This window comes from Symphalangus syndactylus, chromosome 14 (genome assembly GCF_028878055.3).
Source record: "Symphalangus syndactylus isolate Jambi chromosome 14, NHGRI_mSymSyn1-v2.1_pri, whole genome shotgun sequence".
Lineage (NCBI taxonomy): Eukaryota > Metazoa > Chordata > Mammalia > Primates > Hylobatidae > Symphalangus > Symphalangus syndactylus.
Window position 1 is genome coordinate 114283057 of NC_072436.2, and position 23557 is coordinate 114306613.

Sequence of the window (23557 nt, forward strand, 5' to 3'; positions counted from 1 at the left end):
CTCCAGCCTTGGCAGCAGAGTGAGGCTCCGTCTCAAAAAATAACAAACAAACAAACAAACAAAAAACATCTGGAACTGAATTTCAGCCCAGCCCCATCCTCCAGGGAGGGGACAGGGGCTGGAGACGGACTTAATCATCAATCCTGCCTACGTGATGAAGCCTCCAGAAAAGGCCCTGAAATACGGGGTTTTCAGGAGAGCTTCTGGGTTGCTGAATATGAGGAAGGTGGTACGCCCCACCCCTTCCCCCACACCTGTGAACCTCTTCATCTGAATCCTTCACAATCAACCAACAAACACCAGCCAAGTGTTTCCCTGGGTTCTGTGAGCCACACTAGCAACTCATCAAGCCCGAGGAGGGGGCTGTGGGAGCCTGATTTATGGCTGGTTGGTGAGAAGTTCAGGTGACAGCGGGGGCTTATGAGTGGCATCTGAAGTGGGGCAGTCTTGTGCGACTGGGCCCTCAAAGTGCAGGGGCTGCACAAACTCCAGGCAGCATTGGAACTGAAACGAGTCACAGGACCCCAGCTGGTTCCTGCAGAGAAGTGGGGAGTCCCTGGGGTGGGAGAAGCCCCTCACATTGCGGTGAAGTCCTGGGAGTATGGTGAGAGAGCACGGTTTGGTTTTCTCCCTCTGGTTAGTAAGGCGGACAGAAGCCTCCCCCAGGAGTCCAGGGCCCCCAGCCAGGCTGGTGCCGGCCGTCCACGGGACTCACACTGCCCTGCCGTTCAGGAACTCCTCCGATGCCTGGCAGTAGATGGTGATGGCCACGCGGGCATCAGCGTCGAAGGTGAACTCCAGGCTGTAGAGCACCCGGGGCTTGTCGCCGTCCTCGGTGGGGCTGTCACCGTCGTCTTTGTACCTACCCCAGGCGGTGGAGAGAGAGGCAGCGGGTCAGCAGCCACATCCGCAAAGGCTGCCTCCTCCCCTGCCAGGCTGAGGGGCCGTGGAGGTGGCTATGTGGTCACAGCCCACTTCTCCAGTAGACATGGGGGCTGTTTCCTATTTGGACATGAAAGCCCAGTGGTCCAGGGCTTGCCTCTCCTTCTTCCTGCCCACAGAAGATGGGGTACATGCTTTTGGTTCAGAGACAGCCCCAGATGCCTCAAGTCTAGTCAGTTTAAGCAGTTTCTGAACCTACTGAAATCGGGTGCTGGGTCATTCCTGTCAGTGGGGGGGGCCGTCCTGTGTGTGGCAGGAAGTCTGCAGCACCCCTGGCACCCACCTGAGATGCCAGGCACCCCACGTGGCTGCCTCCAGACACTGCCCAGGGTCCCTGTGCAGCACAGCTGAGAAGCCCTGGCTAAACGGCTCTTGTTCCGCATGCCCTTTCCCTTACTCAGCCCAGGGCAGTCTCTGATTCCACACGGGAGGGCGCAGAAACTGGGGCCCCTCCCGCCTGCCCTTTTCCTCAACCATCAAGCCAGAACCTCCACCCCAGGCTGCGCCCCACAGAGCCACAGGGTCCCCAGGGACAGGGCGAAGGTTACCTCACCAGCCGCAGGGAGTCTTTGCGGATGTTCACCAGGCTCCGCAGTGTCTTCACGGGCTCGTGGGGGGCAGGAGTGACGTAGGGAAACTAGGAGAAAAACCACAGGGCCCCAGGTGACTCCCTCAGGAGCAGCCAACACCAGAAAACGGGTCAGGCTGCAGCGGCCACAGCCCCAGCGGGTATCCCTGGGCTCTCGCCCAGTGTCAGGGGCTGAGCTGGGTGCGCTGTCCTCATTTACAGGGAGAAGCTACAGGCCACGCAGCCAGCACATGCAACAGCCAGGACCAAACCACCCCGAGCAAATCCGGCCAGGCAGCCTCAACGCCGGATTCCTGCACGCTGGGGCCGTCTATCGCCAACCTGCTCTCCCAGGCTTCCCATATCCATCACTGCCCCGAACAACCTCAGCCCCTTCCTCGGGCCCCAGCCTTTCCATCCTCAAAGCTTCCTATGAGCACAGCTCAGCAACCCGCCCCAGGGCCCCCAAAGTTTACTGGCTCCTCCAGCCTCCTATCCCCCGAGGCCTGCACCCTCTCACCTCGTCCTCTGTTCCCAGGCCCCCTGCCTTCTTGCTCCTCCTGGAGGGGCCTCCTTCCCACCTATCATGGCTTGGTTCAGCCACGGCCTCTCCAGTGGAGCCTCCCTTTCTGCCTTTTCTCTCTTCTACCCATATGTCCTATATTAATTGTCTACACCCCCACTAGGTAGCAGAGGCAGGGTCTGCTTTCACCCCAGGCCCTGGAAGAGTGCTAGGCATGCAGCAGGTGCCAAATGTGTGCTGGACAAACGGACAGCTCACAGTACTCGAGTACTATGACAGTACTCGAATGTGCCCTCCTCTGGCAACGAGGGGAAGATGTTAGCCAGCTGTCTGCATCTCTCCTTTGGACCATGTCTCTTGCCCACTGCTCTAGGGAAAGTAAATTTTTTTTTTTTTTTTTTGAGACAGTCTCCCTTTGTTGCCCAGGCTGGACTGCAGTGGCACAATCTCGGCTCACTGCCACCTCTGCCTCTCAGATTCAAGTGATTCTCCTGCCTCAGCCTCCCAAGTAGCTGGGATTACAGGCATGTGCCACCACACCTGGCTAATTTTTTTTTTTTTATTTGAGATGGGGTTTCACCATTTTGGCCAGGCTCGTCTCAAACTCCTGGCCTCAGGTGATCTGCCTGCCTCAGCCTCCCCAGGTGCTGGGATTACAGGCATTAGCCACAATGCCTGGTCTGTAAATACTATTTTTGCTTTGTAAAGAAAGTCATCCAAGAAGGCTAGAATCAAATCCACAACGTTCTGCAGCCGCTGCAGCCCAGACGCACCCATTCAGTATGGCTGCTCTGTTTCTCAGTGACCTGCCCCTGGCCGTCTGGCCTCTAAGAGGCAGCACCAGGACACAACCCATTCCAGGGCACGTGCCCACACCCAAGCTCAACTAGAATCCTGCCAGGAGCTCTGCCCCGTTTAGGGGTGATTTGGTGCCTGCTTGCCCTCATGGCTGGGATGCAGACCTCTGGGGACAGGGGCCTCCCACCCCCGCAGCCCCATGAGACAGCCCTGTCCAGACCCACCTGGACCGGGCGGCTGCCCAGGAAGTTCAGATCCATGTTCTCTCCAAAGAGGTAACCTTCAGGGTGGGGGGTGTCAAATTTCTCTCCTCCCATGAAAAAGTGCGAAGCAAAGTAGTTTCCTGTTTAAAAAAGGAAACACGATTATAGATTTTTTTTTTTTTTTTTTTTTTTGAGACAGAGTCTCCCTCAGTCACCCATGCTGGAGTGCAGTGGTGCTATCTTGGCTCACTGCAAGCTCCGCCCCCCGGGTTCAAGTGATTCTTCTGCCTCAGCCTCCCAATTAGCTGGGATTACAGGCGCCCACCACTATGCCCGGCTAATTTTCGTATTCTTAGTGGAGACGGGGTTTCACCATGTTGGCCGGGATGGTCTCCAACGTCTGGCCTCAAGTGATCCGCCCACCTCAGCCTCCCGAAGTGCTGGGATTACAGGTATGAGCCACGGCACCCAGCCTAGAAACACAGTTATAGACTCTGAGGCTGAACACAGCCTGGTGGGAACATCTGACGGCCAAGAAGCTCAGCCATGAGAAAGGCTCCACCTGAGGGAAGCTGGTGCAGACAGGCCAGTGGGCGCCCCCCGCGCCACCTGGCCTCGGGCCTTCCAAGGTGGCCTCCTGGCCTCCCCACACCGCCAGCCTCAACGCCCTTCCCTGAATGGCTCCTCACTGCTCCCAGCCCGTCAGCCAGCTCCCAGCTCCAACACCACTTTCTTCTGTAGTGGCCTGAGCTGTGTTTCCAATGAAGACAAGTTTGGGTCCTACCCCACACCCACCCCCTACCTGTGCATGTGACCTTATTTGGAACCAGGGTCTTTGCAGATGTCATTAAGTTAAGATGAGGTCATACTGGATTGAGGGGCTCTAAATCCAGTGACTGCTTCTTAACAGAAGGAAGGAGAGGGAGGTTTGGACGCAGATTCCAAAGGAAGGGCCAAGGGAAGACGGAGGCAAAGACCGGAGTGATGCGGCCACAAACCCAAGGATGACAATGGGTGCCTGGGGCCCCAGGAGTGGGGGGAGGTAAGGAAGAGTCCTCCCCCAGTGCCTTCGGGGACCGTGGCCCTGCTGACACCTCAGTTTCTGACGTGTGCCTCCGTGATGGGGAGAGAATACATTTCTGCTGTTTCAAGCCACAGTTAGATGTCATTTGTCACAGCCACCCCAAGAAATCCTTACACATTCCCTGACCCCAGACTAAGTCACCCCACCCCCAAATCTGAGCCCTGTGTACTTTCCATGGCAGCACCAAGGCAGGTTTAGAAGTCTCTGTGGATCTGGGCTAGTTCATTCAGTGTGACTGCCACGTGAGGGCGGGAGGCTGTAGGTGGCGCCCATCAGGACCCTGGCACACTTAGGCATGAGATCTGCACTTCTCCTATGAGGAGGGCATGGACAGCTGGGCATCCTCAGAGACCTGCGCTCACAGCCCTGCCAAGGAACACTGAGAGCATGGCCTCTCCCAAGGATTCCTGACCTGATGCCCAGATTCAGCTCCGTTTCTCCTGGCACACAGCCCCTGAGAGGAGGACCCAGATGACCACGGGAAGAGCCCCCGAGAGGAGGACTCAGGTGACCACGGGAAGAGCCCCCGAGAGGAGGACCCAGGTGACCACGGCACAGAGTCCCCGAGGGGAGGACCCAGGTGACCACAGCACAGAGTCCCCGAGGGAAGGACCCAGGTGACCACGGCACAGAGTCCCCGAGGGGAGGACCCAGGTGACCACGGGAAGAGCCCCCGAGAGGAGGACCCAGGGGACCATGGGAAGAGTCCCTGAGAGGAGGACGCAGGTAGCCGCAGGGGCCTGTGGATTTCAGGGATGCTCAGACTACATGGTCCTCAACCTCACGTACTGCAGGGACTTCTGGGAATTCTCAGAATTCCCACTGGGGGCCCCAGAATCCCTATTCCTTCTCAGAATTCCCACCTGAGGCCAGGTGGGCCCTTCCCAGGGCCCTCAGCAGGAATTCTGAGACCTTCAGGCCCTGCATGGTCTGTGTCCTTCCTGAGAACCACGGCCCCAGTTACAGTTGACCCAGCCACGGCCACCAAGACCAGCCAGGCCCCAACAATGAGTCCAGGGTGCTCCTCCTGAGGGAGGTGGCCCAGAGCCAGGTGCCCAGCATGGCTGCTCCTGACTGCCAGGAACAGTGGTTGGAAGCCGCAGCCCCACCTAACCCACCATGCAGAACAGGGACCACTGAGAGCTGATGACGACCAGAAAACAAGAATAAAGCAGCAACTACTTCAGCAAGTGTGATGCGCTGATTCTATGGCCCACCACGCAGCTGCTGGAACCAAGCTCATCTAGACACACTGACATGGAGTGAGTCACGGAGTATTTGTAGGTTAATGAAAACAAGTTAACACATTGCAAGATCCTTTTCTGAGGGGTCACTGCACACACTGAGATGTGCACAGAACAAATTGTGAATACATAGCGAATGTTCTGGAAGGACACCCCCACGAGGCTGCCAGGGAGATTGGTGCAGAGCAGATGAGGGGTGGAGCAAAGCCCATGTGGTGGGTTTTAAATCAAAAGTAAGAATTTTACCTGCAGTACAGTGAGCCTAGGATGCCTTCCCTGATTACCTGGGCCTTGCACATAGCCCCACCACATTGAAGGCTTCAGTGAATCTTAATACACGAAGTCTTTAAAGGTGAATTTTCCACACAGCCTATGGGGCGGGGCCAGGGGCCACAAGGCACACCGTGCCTCAGCACACGGTCGCCTCCGGACGCTTGCCTCAGACCAATCTCAAGCCCCAGTCATGGAGCAGGGCTGAGAATGGGCCCGGCCCAGAGCCACCTGCCTGCTCCTCCAAGATGTGCACCATGTTCGTGAAAACCACGTGAAGGACTCGGCTGCTGGGAACCCCCGCACTAGCCGCTGGCAGACAAGGGCCACAGCAGCACAGCAATAGGGTGTGGGAAGCTCAGTGACCCTGCTGACCAGCCCAGGACCCATCGTCGGAGGCACCCTTCACGGTGACCAGCCCCCACCCTTCCAGACTCTCCCCAGTGCTGACGTAGTGAGATGGGGTCCAGAAGGCCTGGCAGCCTTGGTCTGGAGGGAGACTCAGGAGCGGGCTTGTCCCTGCGAGGCCTTCCAGGCCGAAGCACTGGGCACTCCATGGCCCCAGGCAGGAGACAGGTCCCTGCTCCAGAAGCCTCCTGCTCCAACCTCCTCCCAGGGCACCTACCTTCAAGGCACAACCGCTTTGTGTCCAAGAAGCCCCCTGAGTTTCCTCTCTGTAGGCAGAAGATGAGGGAGGTGGCCAGCCACCACGAGGGTCCCCAACGCATCTCACCTCCCAGCCAACACGTCTCTGGGTAGACTGTACCCACACTAAACAGGGCTGACCAGGTGTCCAGGGAGACTGCATGAAAATGATGGTGTGTGGCTTCTAAGGCTCTGGGGGAAGCTGCCACCATGCTGCGAGGACACCCAAGCAGCCCCATGGAGAGGTCCCGAGGGGAGGACCCGAGGCCTCCCGCTAAACCCAGCACCGGCATGCTGGGCCTGTGAGCCAGGCAGGCAGCTCCTCCACGCCCAGGCAAGCCCTCAGAGGACCACAGCCCACCCCACAGCTTTTTTTCCTTTTTTTTTTTTTTTTGGAGACAGGGTCTTGCTCTGTCACCGAGGTTGGAGTGCAGGGGCAAGATCACTGCAGCCTTGGACCTCCTGAGCTCAAACAATCCTCCTGCCTCAGCCTCCCGAGTAGCTAGGACCACAGCGTGCACAATGCCTGGCTCATTTTTATTTTTTGTAGACATGGGGTCTCACTATGTTACCCAGGCTGGTCTCAAACTTCTGGGCACAAGCAATCCTCCCACCTTTGCCTCCCAAAGTGCTGGGATTACAGGCGTGAGCCACCGTGCCACAGCCTGAGTGACGACTCATGAGTGACGGTGAGCCAGAGCCCCCCAACTGAGCCACTCCCAATCCTGACCCACACCGTGAGGTAGAAGTGCTGACTGTGCTAAGTCGCTAAATTCTGAAGGAGTCACCCAGAAAGAGACGTCGAATCTTTCAGAGACGTCGAATCTTTCTGAGACGTGGTCTAGGTGACTGTCATTCTCCTCTCCTGGCTCCCAATTCGATTTCATTTCTACAGCCACAGCCCTGGTTACAGCCTCTGGCACCATCTGCCCTGTGACTGTGCCCATTCACCAGTCTCCCCACATCCCCTGGGTCCCCAGGTCTGTTGTTTCTGGACCCACTGCCCTCAAAACCCTGCTTGCGTCCCAGCAGCCTCTGAGGCCCCAGACAAGGCCACTCTGCCAGCCCCAGCCTGCTCACACCTCGGGCCCTGGAGTCCTCAGCTCATCCAGCTCTTCCCTGGAGCTCCGGCTCCACCTCAGGCTGCTCTCTCCACGAGGCCTCTTCTGACACCCCTTTTACACCTTGCCAAGCCTCCCACACCCCCGCTTGCTAACCAACCTTCCCACTCCCCTTTCCGGCCTTATTCTTCTCCATAGCACTTTTCAGCCTGGTGTTCTAGGTGGGAGGCTCTAAGGTGGGAGGCTCTAAGATCTTACCTTATGTATGTAAGTATGTAGTTACATACATACTACATATGCATGTATGTAGTTTTAAGCTTCAATAACTTCAGAGAAAGTAATTAAGGTGGGCTGGTGGTTCATGCCTGGGCACTTTGGAAGATCAAGGCAGGAGGATGGCTCGAGCCCCAGAGTTCAGGACCAGCCTGGGCAACACAGAGAGACCCTGTCTCTACAAAAAATTCTTAAAAATTAGCTGGGCATGGTGGCGCATGCCCGTAGTCCTAGCTGCTCAGGACACTTACTGAGGCAGGAAGATCGCTTGAGTCCAACAGTTCGAGGCTGCAGTAAGCCATGATCACACCACACTGCACTCCAGCCTGGGCAACAGAGCAAGACCCTGTCTCTCTCCCCCTCCCCCCACCACCACCCCATCCCTGCCAACTCTCTCTCTCTCTATATATATATATATATGCACACGCATATATACATATGAATAATTTCAGAGAAACAAATGCTACAAACTACAACACCTGCAAAGGTAATAAGTGATTATTAATTTTCCTTTTTTTAAAATTAAGTTTTCTACAATTAACATGTATCATTTGTAAGACAAGGAAATTATTATTTTTTTTTTTTTTTTTTTTTTTTTTTTTTGAGACGGAGTCTCGCTCTGTCGCCCAGGCTGGAGTGCAGTGGCGCGATCTCGGCTCACTGCAAGCTCCGCCTCCCGGGTTCACGCCATTCTCCTGCCTCAGCCTCTCCGAGTAGCTGGGACTACAGGCGCCCGCCACCACGCCCGGCTAATTTTTTTTGTATTTTCAGTAGAGACGGGGTTTCACCGTGGTCTCGATCTCCTGACCTCGTGATCCGCCCGCCTCGGCCTCCCAAAGTGCTGGGATTACAAGCGTGAGCCACCGCACCCGGCAGGAAATTATTTTTAAAAGATTAGAGACAAGGAAGAAGAGTGTTTGTTAAAGCAATGGTTGTGATATCACAAAACTGGGACCATGTTCTAGAATTAGATCAACGTACTGGTTGCATGACTGAATATACCAAAAATCACTGACTTGTACACTTTAAAAAGGTGACCCCAGGGTAAGTGAATTTTACCTCAATAAAACTTAACAACTGGAAGGACATAAGTTGTGAGGTGATGAATCATTAATTTTTATACTAAGTTTTTATGTCAATTTTTGGCAAGTAACTTAGAATTAGATGCTACTGTTATATAAAAATCTTGCTAATTCCTATCTAAGTGATGTTATCAAGGTTTCTCAACTTAAAAAACAGAACCCAGGTGCGGTGGCTCACACCTGTAATTCTAGCACTTTGGGAGGCCAAGGTGGGTGGATCACCTGACGTCAGGAGTTCGAGACCAGCCTGACCATCATGGAGAAACCCTGTCTCTACTAAAAATACAAAATTACCCGGGCATGGTGGTGTATGCCTCTAATCCCAGCTACTTGGGAGGCTGAAGCAGGAGAATCGCTAGAACCTGGGAGGCAGAGGTTGCAGTGAGCTGAGATTGGGCCATTGCACTCCAGCCTGGGCAACAAGAGTGAGACTCCATCAAAAAAAAAAAAAAAAAACGAACTAGAATTGAGCGGCCCAGGAACGGTGGCTAACACCTGTAATCCCAGCACTTTGGGAGGCTGAGGTGGGTGGATCACTTGAGGTAAGGAGTTCTAGACCAGCCTGGCCAACATAGTAAAACCCCATCTCTACTAAACACACACACACAAAATTAGCCGGGAGTGGTGGTACAGCCCTGTAATCCCAACTACTCAGATTAGCAGAATCGCTTGAACCTGGGAGGCGGAGGTTGCAGAGAGCCGAGATTGCACCACCTCACTCCACTCCAGCCTGGGCAACAGAGCAAGACTCCATCTCAAAAAAAAACAAAACAAAACTAGAAGTGAGGCTGAAATCTATCATTTTAGCAACAGCTCATATCCAACTGTGAATGTAGAATTAACCAAGAGAAAAGGAAGCCGCCTGCTCAAGAGACATATTTCCAGTGTTCTTTAGTATTTCTACTTGTTACTGATAAAAACCATAATATTTGTTTGATCAATTAGGTATTAGTAATGGCCATTCAAACCACGAAAAATTCCTCACAGCTTACGATGATGTAAAATTATTTAAAATTCTAATTTCAATTGGTGTGCATATTTTGGTTGCAGACACACAATATGATCAATACAAGATTTCTGCCAGGTGCGGTGGCTCACGCCTGTAATCCCAGCACTTTGGGAGGCTGAAGCAGGCGGATCACGAGGTCAGGAGATCGAGACCATCCTGGCTAACACGGTGAAACCCCGTCTCTACTAAAAATACAAAAAATTAGCCGAGAGTGGTGACGGGCGCCTGTACTCCCAGCTACTCAGAAGGCTGAGGCAGGAGAATCGCTTGAACTCAGGAGACAAAGGCTGCAGTGGGCGGAGATCACACCATTGCACTCCAGCCTGGGCAACAGAAGACGACTCCGTCTCAAAAATAAATAAATAAATAAAAATACAAAAATTAGCTCATGCCTGTAATCCCTGCTACTCGGGAGGCTGAGACAGGAGAATCACTTGAATCCAGGAGGCAGAGGTTGCAGTGAGCTGAGATCGCGCCACTGCACTCCAGCCTGGGCGTCAGAGCAAGACGGTCTTGAAAAAAAAAAAGGAACCAAGTCACATGTTCACAGATAGGGAAATGCATGACATGCAAGGTTACAGGATGGACCCCCAGCAGCTAGGAGCAGGGTCTACGTGATCAACACGGGGCAGACAATCAACAACTCACACCTGCAGGAGACAAGAGACCAGAAACACCTCGCAGAGAATCCAGGGCTGGCCGCGGTGGCTCACGCCTATAATCCCAGCACTTTAGGAGGCCAAGGTGGGCAAGATGGCTTGAAGCCAGGAATTTCAGACCAGACTGGGCCACATGGCAAGACCCTGTCTCTACAAAAAATACAAAAAGTGGCCAGGCGCGGTGGCTCACATCTGTAATCCCAGCACTTTGGGAGGCCGAGGCAGGCGAATCACCTGAGGCTGGGAATTCCAGACCAGCCTGACCAACATGGAGAAACCCCCAAGTCTACTAAAAATAGAAAAATTAGCTGGGCGTGGTGGCAGGTGCCTGTAGTCCCATCTACTCAGGAGGCTAAGGCAGGAGAATCGCTTGAACCTGGGAGGCAGAGGTTGCGGTGAGCCGAGACTGCGCCACTGCACTCCAGCCTGGGGCAACGAGAGCAAAACTCTGTCTTAAAAAAAAAAAAAAAGCAGCCAGGCACAGTGGTGTGTGCCTGTAGTTCCAGCCACTCAAGAGGCTGAGGCAGGAGGACCATGTGAGCCCCAGGAATTTGATGTTGCAGTGAGCTATGATTGGGCCACCGCACTCCAGCCCAAGCAACAGCGTGACTCTGTCTCAAAAAAAAAAAAAAAAAGAATCCTGTTGCTCACACATGGGTATCTACACGTGGAGAAGAAACACAGGAAGGAGACCCTAGGTCCCTGATGGGGCAGGAGGAAGGGACCAGGCCTGGGGAAGTGTTAGGGGCGGGGCCGGCCTTTTCTTTTGCCTCAAGAAGAACGACGCACATGTGTGCACGTGGTGTGTGCGTGCATGCGCTGTGTACATTTGTATGTGCACCAGCTCAGGACCAAGAGTAGCAGGCATGGCTGCCGAGGGGGTAGAGGAAACAGAAAAGGAGACTGTGAGTGAGAAGTGGGAAGGCAGCTGTGGAGGTGAAAGAACGCAGGTGGAACCACACCCACCGGGCTCTCCCTCCACACCTGCTGAGGTCAGCGCCTTCACCCCCTTTCCCGCTGGCCCCAAGGAGAGAGGGGCAGACAAGGCCCCCACTTTCAAGCATACAGGAAACGAAGCTCAGCTAAGGCCCCCAAGCTCATGAGCGGTGGAGCTGGGGCGCACACCCCGACTCCGGAGCCCACTTATTTCTCAGTCTCTATGCTGGGCACCTCCCCTCCTGCAGCCGGGGAACCACGGGGACAGGAGTCAGTGGTGTCATCGCCAGTGACAATGGGCGCTGTTCACACACAAAAAGCCACACCCAAGGGGCTTCCCCAGCAGAATGGCTGAAAATCCTCCTGTGGGCTCACAGAGCCCGACGGACGCCACAGGGTCCCAAGGTTGTCCTGGAAATCCCGGCTACGTGGAACCAACACACTCAAGGACCCAGGGCCTCAGGGCAGTCCTCAAACACGGCTACAACAAAGGCATCCTTCTCCCCTGGTTTACAGTCACCCCCAGGGGAACTGGAGCCCAGCAGTTCACTGCCTCCCTGCCCGAGGGATTCGGACTCTGGGTGGCTTGCAGGTGTCCAGGCGACCTGCACAGGAAGATAACAGCCACAGAAATGAAAACTGCACAGTCCCTTCTATGGGAGGCCTCGAGGCATTCCCCGCACAGCCTCAATCCCCTCCACACATGCCTCAAGGCAGGAGGATACATATGTTTGTCATCCTTTACAGCTGAGAAAAACCAAAACCACAAGGCCACAGGTCAGATGCTGTCTCGGGGATGGCCGGGGGAGGGGGACAGCCCTGTCCCTTCCACACAGGCCACAGACTGAACCAAGAAGCCTTCTGGGCCCCCCATTGTCTCTTGTACCTTGTCAATATCTCGTGGTACACAGTGTGCAATGAACGCCACCAGACATCTGCGAGAGGAAAACAGGGACATTCTGAATCACTGAAACGAGCCAACCTTGGAAGGGTGGGAGGCACGGGACGTGGCAAGGCCTCCCAAGAATGCGGGTGAAAGGCGAAGCACAGGCCATCTGAGAGCACAGACGGACTCAACGCAGCCAAGGAGCTGCAGCAAACCACCGTCGGAGCTGCGGAGTGGGGAGGGCAGATGAGTAAAGTAGAGCCTTGCTATCAAGCCTGAAAGCACCTGCCCGCCTGCCTGTGTCTGAACTCCGCACTCACAGTTTTCAGGGAGAAGGCTGACCCATGTTTATCAGACCAGAGTTCGGGGCCCACCGGGTCACAGGTTCCTGATCTGGACCCTTGAAAAGCATTTGCCTCCAAACCCACCAACCCTGGGACACCTCTGAGAGAAAGAGGCCGGGCTCAGATCTCGGCAGAAAGGCCTTTCCTCCCCACCCCCAACACGGGGACCATGTATGGATCCACAGGTAGGCGTTCCTCATCCTCCCCGACCGAGGGGGCAGAGGCTGTGCATCTGGGGACAGGATGCCCAAGTCATAAACAGGCCTTGGAGACAACTGTCCTGCCTGTTCCATCCTAGATAGCCCAGGCTTCCTCCTCACCTTCCAGATGCCCCCAGCCCAATGATGCCCAATGGTGAAGGTTGCTGCACCCTGACCTGAAGGCCACGGCCAAGCTCCCCGCTCTGCAGACCAGCGATTCCACCTTCCCAGCCTGGGCTATTCCCTCCTTGGGATGCCGCGGTAAGGCCAGCCTGGACCACCCTGCAGGCCAACTGCCAGCTCATGGTCAACGTTCCCACCGCCATTCTCCTCATAGTGTGACTGCTGCTTTATCTCGTGTACCTGTTGGTTCCCTCTGGCCTCCCCGGCCCAAAAGCAGGCATCATCTACAACTGTCCACGGCCCCGCATCTTCATGACCTCCACCCTCTACGCCGCAAGAGCTGGATGAACACTCACCTAATAAATGAAACCAGATGCTGTTGTTACTGGTGTTTGACAGTCAGGGAAACCGAGGCCCGGTGAGGCTGAGTGACCTGCTCAGGCCACACAACCAGTGACAGACATTCTCACTGGGACCCTGGGGCAGACTCCAGAGCCTGCATTCTCAGCCATGGGAAGTAAGCCAGGATGTGAATGAAGACACCCAGCATGTCTGCCTCCTAAGAAACACAGCGGCCCAGGGACCCGGGACACCGTGGGGGGACTTCACTGGGCTGCCTCAGCCATCGTTCCCACCCAAGGAAGGGGGAGTGGGAAGGCCACGAGGTGTCTGCAGGGTCTCCGAACAGCTCACTCATTCCACCTGCTGAAAATTCTTCTCATGGTTTAACAGGACAGGTGTTTCTGGTTACCAGTCTCACGAAATCAGCTGCTGCATTGCCAATAAACCCCAGGTGGGCCACACCTGCACAAGATCAGGTTCCAGGATGCCCCCACCAGGTGGGAGGCGAGAGGGGGTGGCAGCCCCACAGCCTTCGAGTGCCCTGGGGGTCCCACCCAGCTGTATCACCCACGCATTGATCCCCCTGGGCCTACCATGCTTCCCTGCCTACTACCAGTCCCCCACCCAGCTGGGGAAGTCAACACGGGCTGAGATCTTGATTTATTTTTTTTTGAGACGGAGTCTCACTCTGTCACCCAGGCTGGAGTGCAGTGGTGCAATCACGGCTCACTGCAACCTCTGCCTCCCGAGTTCAGGTCATTCTCCTGCCTCAGCCTTCCAAGTAGCTGGGATTACAGTCACCCGCCACCACGCCCAGCAATTTTCTGTATTTTTAGTAGAGACGGGGTTTCACCATGTTGGCCAGGCTGGTCTCAAACTCCTGACCTAGTGATCCACCCGCCACGGCCTCCCAAACTGCTGGGATTACAGGCATGAGCCACCACACCCAACCTTGATTTCTTTATCTGGAAACTTGAGATGAGAGGACCACCCTAAACTCAGGACGTCCTGAGGATAAAAAAAACCAATTTACGCAAAGGAGCCTCCAGCAGGTGTGAACACGCTAGCTAGATGTCCCTTTCGGACCTCCCATATGTAAACGTGACACCATATTAAATACAGGGCTCTGCCTCCCGGTGCGGAATACGAAGCTGAGAACAACTCTGACTAAGCAAAGACGCTAGAGCACTGAGGGGGCACAAGCTGTAGCCACCTTTTTTGTTGGGGGTGTGTCCTCCCCTTTTCTGGAAACAGCCTCCACCACCCTCAGGGTGGCCCCCACCCCCTAGACAGGGCTGGTTGGCCCTAAGGTGGACACTGGCACGCTAGGCCATCCGAATTCTCCCTGCTGTGGAACGGGACCATGGACGACGGCAGCACTTGGCCCTTGACCAGCCTGGTGGGTGGCGATGGCCTCACGCACGCCGGAGCAGCTGGGGCGCTCTGCAGGACAGCAGGACGGCGCTGAGGCCGGAGCCGAACAGGGGCTCTGGGTTCCCGCAGCTTCCACTTGTCCGTTTCCCCTGAGGTTACTGGGACTTCCCTTGGAGCCTTCAATACACTCCATTTCTTGCCTGGGCTAGCTTCCATAAATGGCACTGAGGCGGCCAATTTCCAAAGAATTAAAACCATAATAAAAAGCACTTAGGAAAGAGCTCCTATAAACTAGTAAGAAAAAAAAAGATAACTCAATTTTTTTTTTTTTTTTTTTTTTTTTTTTTTTTGAGACAGAGTCTCGCTCTGTCGCCCAGGCTGGAGTGCAGTGGCGCAATCTTGGCTCACTGCAAGCTCCGCCTCCCGGGTTCACGCCATTCTCCTGCCTCAGCCTCTCCAAGTAGCTGGGACTACAGGCGCCCACCACCGTGCCCGGCTAATTCTTTGTATTTTTAGTAAAGAAGGGGTTTCACCATGTTAGCCAGGATGGTCTCCATCTCCTAACCTTGTGATCCGCCCGTCTCGGCCTCCCAAAGTGCTGGAATTACAGGTGTGAGCCACTGAGCCTGGCCACTCAATTGTTTTAATGTGTAAAAGACCTCACCAGGCACTTCAACAGCAGGATGAGAAACAGATGGCCAATTCGCATACAGAAAGCCGCTCAACCTCACTGATCATCAGGGAAAAGTACAATGAGAAATTCAAGGTGACGTTGAAAAAAACTTAAAAACAGCACACACCCCTCACCCTACCTAGTGCCAGTGTGAATGCAGAGCGACCAACACCCTTGTTCTTGCCTGCACACATGCAAATTCGTTCACTCCGAAAAGTTTAAAATCTACGAAGGCGGAATGTACCCAATAGCCCCAACAAGTCCACTCCAGGCATAAAAACGCACCCAAAGACATTAGGCTCAAGGGCACCACTGCCAGACACAAGGATGTCCCCAGCTCCCCTGGAGCCCATCCACGGGCAGCACCGGGACGCTGGAGGGTCCCACAGCAGACGCCAGATCACTCACTGCTCACAGACCCCGCCAGGCCATTGCATCCCATCTCATCCTGAGATGGAGCAAGAAGAGCGTCTCCTTCCAGTTCTTTCAAGCTCAAACCCAAGCAGAACTCACCCAGGGAGGAAGTCAGGGGGGTGGTACCCAGGGAAGAAGGGGGAGGCAGATTGTTCAGAAGGGGACAACAGGGGGCCAGTACTGCTCTATTTTTCTCAATATGTTCACTTTGTTATCATTTATCAAACTGCACATTAATGAGCTGTACATTTCCTAAATGTATGCTAGTACTGGCCAGGCCCACTGGCTCATGCCTGTAATCCCAGCACTTGCGGAGGCTGAGGCAGGTGGATCACCTGAGGTCAAGAGTTCAAGACCAGCCTGACCAACATGGTGAAACCCTGACTCTACTTAAAAAAAAAAAAAAAAGGAAAGAAAATACAAAAGTTAGCTGAGGCCAGGCTGTGTGGCTCACATCTGTAATCCCAGCACTTTGGGAGGCTGAGGCGGGCAGATCACGAGGTCAGGAGTTCAAGACCAGCCTAGCCAACATGGTGAAACCGCATCTCCACTAAATATACAAAAAAAAAAAAATTAGCTGGGCGTGGTGGTGGGCACCTGTAATCCCAGCTACTCAGGAGGCTTTGGCGGGAGAGTCGCTTAAACCTGGGAGGCGGAGGTTGCAGTGAGCCGATATTGCACCACTGCACACCAGCATGGATGACAATGCGAGACTCCGTCTCAAAAAAAAAAAAAAAAAAGTTAGCTGGGTGTGGTGGCCCACACCTGTAATCCCAGCTACTCCGGAGGCGGAAGGAGAATTGCTCCAACCCAGGAGGCGAAGGTTGCAATGAGCTAAGATCGCGTCACTACACTCCAGCCTAGGTGACAGAGCAAGACTCTGTCTCAAAAAAAAGAAAAAAAAAAAAAGAATATGTTAGCCTCAATTTATTATTTTTTATTTACTTGATTTATTAATTTATTTAGAGACAGGGTCTCACTCTGTCACCCAGGGTGGAGTGCAGTGGCGCAATCTTGGCTCACTGTGAACTCCACCTCCTAGTTTCAACAGATTCTCCCACCTTGGCCACCCGAGCAGCTGGGATTACAGGTGTACACCACAACACTTGGCTAATTTTTTTTGTATTTTTAGTACAGACAGGGTTTTGCCATGTTGGCCAGGCTGGCCTCAAACTCCTGACCTCAAGTGATCCACCTGCCTCGGCCTCCCAAAGTGCTGCGATTACACACGTGAGCCCCTGCAGCCAGCCCCCAGTCTCTGATTTTTAATGTCTATGTACAGTATGTGTACACACACACTTTTTTTCCCCAAAGCACTGAAGCAATCTTTTCTTTCTTTTGATTCCCCAGAAGGCTCCCTGGGAGTCTGGGCTCTCAGAGACATCACAGAGAGCATCTGTTCCGCGGGGAAAGAGCCCTGTTAGAAGAAAGCTTCAGTTATGTGAGCAGTGGCGCCAGCGCTGAGCCCCGGGGAGCCAACGCAACCTTCTGCCCACCTCAGGGATGCCAGGCCCCGCTGAGGCCACATACCCAAGACCACGCAAGAGGACCCCAGTCTCCAGTAAGCTGGATGAAAGGACTGAGAAAATGGTGTTTCTTCTAATGGCCTCAGGTCCTGATTTCAGTCACTCCTCAAACCTCTTACTTCCTCACCCAGGTCTATGGACAGACAAATGACCGAATGCTCGCTCAGGATCCAGTGACCCTCCAACACTGCTCCAGGTCAGCTTTTCAGCAAACAAGCAGAGGGACACAGGCCCATCCTCTTCCAGCCCCCTCCTAGGGCGCAGCAAGGGGCTGAGCTCTGGGCAATTCTACACCTGTTCAGCGAACACAAGTCAGGCACTGCAGGGATGGTGCAGACGACACCATGCCGTCCTCCACTGGACAAGATGACCCCAAAGCGCAAAGCTAGAGAGCCTCACGGGACACAGCGGAAGGGCGCGGGGAAAGTCAGGCAATGTCGGACCCAGGCGGCACTGGGTCTGAGAGGTGGGCAGGCAGGAGTGGTCACCGCTCCAGGGTCATCCACGAAATACAGAACATTTTCCAGAAAACTTCCGGGCATCATGAAAAACAAAAGCTGGGCTGGGCGAGGGCCAGGGCCTATCCCTCCCTGCTGGCTCACATGGACTGGCAGCCGGACCTGAAAGGGGCCCAGGGAATCAGCGGTGACCCCCAGGGCTCAGCCAGGGAAACCTGGAACCCCAGTGAGCAAAACACTGGCCAAGGCCACTGAGGAAGTCACTGGCAGAGCTGGGGCTACCATCAGCCCAGGACTCTGAAGCTAGTGCTCCTCCCACCATACGCCTACAGGGTTGCCCCCAATGGCAGCTGCAATTTTCACAGCCTGTTAGGATTGCTTTCACCTTCGAATGTACCCTACTGTAAAACTCAAGCCCTCTTTAAAAAAAATTTTATCACGAGGTCAGGAGATTGAGACCATCCTGGCTAACATGGTGAAAGCCTGTCTCTACTAAAAATACAAAAAAATTAGCCGGGCGCGGTGGCAGGCGCCTGTAGTCCCAGCTACTCGGGAGGCTGAGGCAGGAGAATGGCGTGAACCCAGGAGGCGGAGCTTGCAGTGAGCCGAGATTGCGCCACTGCACTCCAGCCTGGGCGACAGAGCAAGACTCCGTCTCAAAAACAAACAAACAAAAAAAACCACTGGACTGGATGTTTTCAGTGTGACTTGTATGCTGTGAATTAGATCTCGACAAAACTGTTATTAAGAATAGCCAGGCGCAGTGGCTCATGCCTGTAAGCCCAGCTCTTTGGGAGGCTGAGGTAGGTGGATCACGAGGTCAAGAGATCAAGACCATCCCTGCCAACATGGTGAAACCCCATCTCTACTAAAAATACAAAAATTAGCTGGGCGTGGTGGCATGCACCTGTAGTCCCAGCAACTCAGGAGGCTGAGGCAGGAGAGAATCACTTGAACCTGGGAGGCAGGGGTTGGAGTGAGTCAAGATTGCACTATTGCCCTCCAGCCTGGGTGACAAGAGCAAGACTCCATCTCAAAAAAAAAATATATATATATATAAAGAAGGAAATTTTTTATCACTACTAGATTGGGAAGGCAATGTATCACTAATAGATTGGCAAGTATCACTTGCCTTAAATAGGTAAATTTATCTGAAAAAAAACAACTGAGAAGCTAAATATCAAAATTAATGTAGAGATATACCATGTTCATGGATTCCAGGAGTCAGCATTGTAAAGATGGCAATTCTCACCACGTAGATCTATATATTCAATGTAATACTTATCAAAATTGCAGGCTGTTTTCGTAGAAATAATTGACAGGCTAATTATAAAATGTATATGGAAATGCAAACAACTTAGCATAACCAAAACAATTTTGAAAGAGAACAAAGTTGGAGAACTTATGCTACCTGATTTCACAACTTACTATCAAACTACAGTAAACAAGCCAGTGTGTTGCTGCTCTAAGAACAGACCAGAATTTCTCAGTCTAAGCACTATGGATATTCTGGGCCCATTTATTATTTATTGTAGGGGACTGTCCTGTGGCCTCTACCCAACAGATGCCCCCAGCTGTGACAATCACAAATGTCTCCAGACATGGCCAAATGTCCCTTGAGGGGGCAAAATTGCCCCAGTTGAGAACTTCTGGGACACACATATAAATCAAGGGAACAGAATGGAGAGTCCCAAAATAAACCCTCACATTTATGGTTAACTGGTGGGGTTCTTGTCGTCATTGTTTTGATTTTTAAGAGACATGGTCTTGCTTTGTTATCCAGCCACAATGCCTGGCTTAGGTCAACTAATTTTTGACAAAGGTGCAAAGGCAATTTGATGGGAAGATGATAGTCTCTACAACAAATGATACTAAAATAATTGAATTCCATCCACAAAAAAGGGGGGGTTTAGATCTTTATCTCAAGCCATAAGTGAAACAAATTAATTTGGTCAGGTACAGTGGCTCACACCCGTAATCCCAGCACTCTGGAAGGCCAAGATGGGCAGATTGCTTGAGTTCAGGAGTTTGAGGCCAGCCTGGACAACACGGTGAAACCCTGTCTCTACAAAAAAAAATACAAAATCTTTGCTGGGCATAGTGGTACACACATATAGCTGGGAAAACCCAGCTACTTGGGAGGCTGAGGTGGGAGAATCACCTGAGCCAGGAAGTCGAGGCTAGAGTGAGCTGACATCATGCCACTATACTCCAGCCAGAAAGACAGAGTAAGACCCTATCTCAAAATTAAAAAAAAAAAAAAAATTAATTCTAAATGGATCAAAGACCTAAATGTAAGAGCTAAAACTATGAAACTTCCAGAAAAGGCCGGGCACAGTGGCTCACGCCTGTAATCCCAGCAATCTGGGAGGCCAAGGCAGGGAGATCACAAGGTCAGTTCAAGAGCGGCCTGGCCAATATGGTGAAAACCCCGTCTCTACTAAAAAATCCAAAAATTAGCCGGGCGTGGTGGCTCACACCTGTAATCTCAGCTACTCAGTAGGCTGAGGTAGAAGAATCGCTGGAACCCAAGCAGAGGCTGCAGTGAGCTAAGATCAGGCCACTACACTCCAGCCTGGGTGACAGAGGGAGACTCTGTGTCAAAAAAAACCAACAACAACAACAAAAAATGCTAGAAGAAAATCTTTGTGACCTTGACCTAGGCAAAGATTTCTTTTCCTTTCTTTCTTTTTTTTTTTTTTTTTTTTTTGAGACGGAGTCTCACTCTGTCGCTCAGGCTGGAGTGCAGTGGTGCAATCTCGGCTCACTGCAACCTCTGCCCGCCGGGCTCCAGCGATTTTCCTGCCTCGGCCTCCCAATTAGCTGGGACTACAGGCACATGCCGCCACACCTGACTAATTTTTTGTATTTTAGGAGACACGGAGTTTCACCATGTTGCCCAGGCTGGTCTCGAACTCCTGAGCTCAGACAATCCACCCACCTCAGTCTCCGAAAGTGCTAGGATTACAGGCGTGAGCCACCGCATCTGGGCTTTTCTTTTTTTTTTTTTTTTGAGATGGCGTCTCAGTTCGCCCAGGCTGGAGTGAAGTGGCGCCATCTTGGCTCACTGCACCCCAACTCCACCTCCCAGGTTCAAGCAATTCTCCTGCCTCAGCCTCCTGAGTAGCTAGGATTACAGGTGCACGCCATCACGTCCAGCTAATTTTTGTATTTTTAGTAGAGACAAGGTTTCACCTTGTCGGCCAGGCTGGTCTCGAACTCCTGACCTCAGGTGATCCGCCCACCTCAGCCTCCCAAAATGCGGGGATGACAGGCATGAACCACCACACCCAGCCGCCTGTATGATTTTTTTTTGAGACGGTGTCTCGCTCTTTCACCAGGCTGGAGTGCAGTGGCGTGATCTCGGCCCACTGCAACCTCCGCCTCCCGGGTTCAAACAATTCTCCTGCCTCACCCTCCTGAGTAGCTGGGACTACAGGTGTGTGCCACCACGCCCAGCTGATTTTTGTATTTTTAGTAGAGATGGGGTTTGACCAAGTTGGCCAGGATGGTCTCAATCTCTTCACCTCCTGATCCGCCCACCTTGGCCTCCCAAAGTGCTGGGATTACAGGTGTGAGCCACTGCACCTGGCCCCAAGATTTCTTAAACATAACTCCAAAAGCAGTATCCACTTAAAAAGCAATAAATGAGACTACGTCAAACTTCAAAACTTTTGCTCTTCAAAAGAAACACAGTTAAGAAAATTAAAAGACAAACCGGACTGGGAGAAAATATTTGCAAATCACATGGCTAACAGGAGAATCCTATCCAGAACACATAAAGAACTCTTTGTTACAACTTCGTAAGATAAACAATCCAGTTTTTGAAAATTGGACAAAAGACTCAAATAGACAATTCTCACACACACACACACACAAATACACGAACAGAAAGCAGGCCAGGAGCAGTGGCTCACCCCTGTAATCCCAGCACTTTGGAGGCCGAGGTGGGCAGATCACCTGAGGTCGGGAGTTCGAGACCAGCCTTGCCAACATGGTGAAACCCCGTGTCTATTAAAAATACAAAAATTAGCCTGGCATGGTGGCGAGTGCCTATAATCCCAGCTACTCGGGAGGCTGACACAGGAGAATCACTTGAAACCAGGAGGCAGAGGTTGCAGTGAGCCAAGATCGAGTGCCCTGCACTCCAGGGCAAGAGCGAGACTCTGTCTCAAAAAAAAAAACAGAAAGGGCTGGGCATGGTGGCTCACGTCTATAATCCCAGCACTTTGGGAGGCCGAGGCAGGCAGATCACCAGAGGTCAGGAGTTCGAGACCAGACTGGCCAATATGGTGAAACCTCATCTGTACTAAAAATTTAAAAATTAGCCGGGCATGGTGGTGCGCACCTGTAATCCCAGCTACTTGGGAGGCTGAAACAGGAGAATCGCTTGAACCCAGGAGGCAGAGGTTGCACTGAGCCGTGATCATTCCACTGCATTGCAGCCTGGGCGACAGAGCAACACTCCATCTCAAAGAAAAAAGAAAGCAGATCACTGATGGGCTGAGGGTGGGGGTTGCGGTAGGGACTCTGCAAACAGATGGAAGGAAACTTTTATAAGGGAAATGTCTGTAATTGTGGTGACGACTGCACAATTCTTTTTTTTTTTTTTTTTTTGAGATGGAGTCTTGCTCTGGCACCCAGGCTGGAGTGCAGTGGTGCGATCTTGGCTCACTGCAAGCTTCGCCTCCCAGGTTCAGGTCATTCTCCTGCCTCAGTCGCCTGAGTAGCTGGGACCACAGGTGCCCGCCACCACGCCCGGCTAATTTTTTGTATTTTTAGTAGAGACGGGGTTTCACCGTGTTAGCCAGGATGGTCTCGATCTCCTGACCTTGTGATCCGCCCACCTCGGCCTCCCAAAGTGCTGGGATTATAGGTGTGAGCCACCACGCCCGGCCACAATTCTTTTTTTTTGAGATGGAGCCTCACTCTGACACCTGGACTGGAGTGCAGTGGCGCAGTCTAGGCTCACTGCAACCTCCGCCTCCCGGGTTCATGCCATTCTCCTGCCTCAGCCTCCTGAGGAGCTAGGACTACAGGTGCCCACCACCACACTCGGCTAATTTTTTGTATTTTTGGTAGAGATGGGGTTTCACGGTGTTAGTCAGGATGGTCTTGAGCTCCTGACTTTGTGATCGGTCCGCCTCGGCCTCCCAAAGTGCTGGGATTACAGGCGTGAGCCACCGCGCCCAGCGTTTTTTTTTTTTTTTTTTTTTTGAGACGGAGTCTCGCTCTGTCGCCCAGGCTGGAGTGCAGTGGCGCGATCAGTGGCGCGATCTTCGCTCACTGCGAGCTCTGCCTCCCGGGTTCACGCCATTCTCCTGCCTCAGCCTCCTGAGTAGCTCAGACTACAGGAGCCCGCCACCACACCCAGCTAATTTTTTGTATTTTTAGTAGAGACGGGGTTTCACCGTGTTAGCCAGGATGGTCTTGATCTCCTGACCTCGTGATCCGCCCGCCTCGGCCTCCCAAAGTGCTGGGATTACAAGCGTGAGCCACCGCGCCCGGCCTTTTTTTTTTTTTTTTTTTTTTGAGACGGAGTCTCGCTCTGTCACCCAGGCTGGAGTGCAGTGGCGCAATCTCGGCTCACTGCAGCCTCCACCTCTCAGCTTCAAGCAATTCGTCCTGCCTCAGCCTCCCGCGTAGCTGGGACTACAGGCGCCCGCCATCACACCTGGCTAAATTTTTTTTGTATTTTTAGTAGAGACGGGGTTTCACGGTGTTAGCCAGGATGGTCTCAATCTCCTGACCTCGTGATCCGCCCGCCTTGGCCTCCCAAAGTGCTGGGATTATAGGCGTGAGCCACCGCGCCTGGCCAAACGACTGCACAATTCTATAATTTAACTAAAAATCATCAAATCATGTTTACAGTGGATGAGTTGTGTGGTACCTGAACTACACCTCAATAAAGCCGTGAAGA

The 23557-nt window shown here is 53.0% G+C and overlaps 1 protein-coding gene across 7 annotated transcripts in view; it reads right to left on the reverse strand.

Annotated features, from left to right (window-relative positions):
* Positions 1 to 23557, reverse strand: part of MGRN1 (mahogunin ring finger 1) — a 71914-nt gene that overhangs the window by 37778 nt on the left and 10579 nt on the right. For all 7 annotated transcript variants that reach the window (XM_063618291.1, XM_063618292.1, XM_055242865.2 and 4 more), the window contains 3 exons: positions 3056 to 3174; positions 1491 to 1579; positions 716 to 862 (listed from right to left, as the gene is read on the reverse strand). In XM_063618291.1, the coding sequence (XP_063474361.1) occupies positions 716 to 862; positions 1491 to 1579; positions 3056 to 3174 (355 nt within the window). The remainder of the gene's footprint in view (positions 1 to 715; positions 863 to 1490; positions 1580 to 3055; positions 3175 to 23557) is intronic.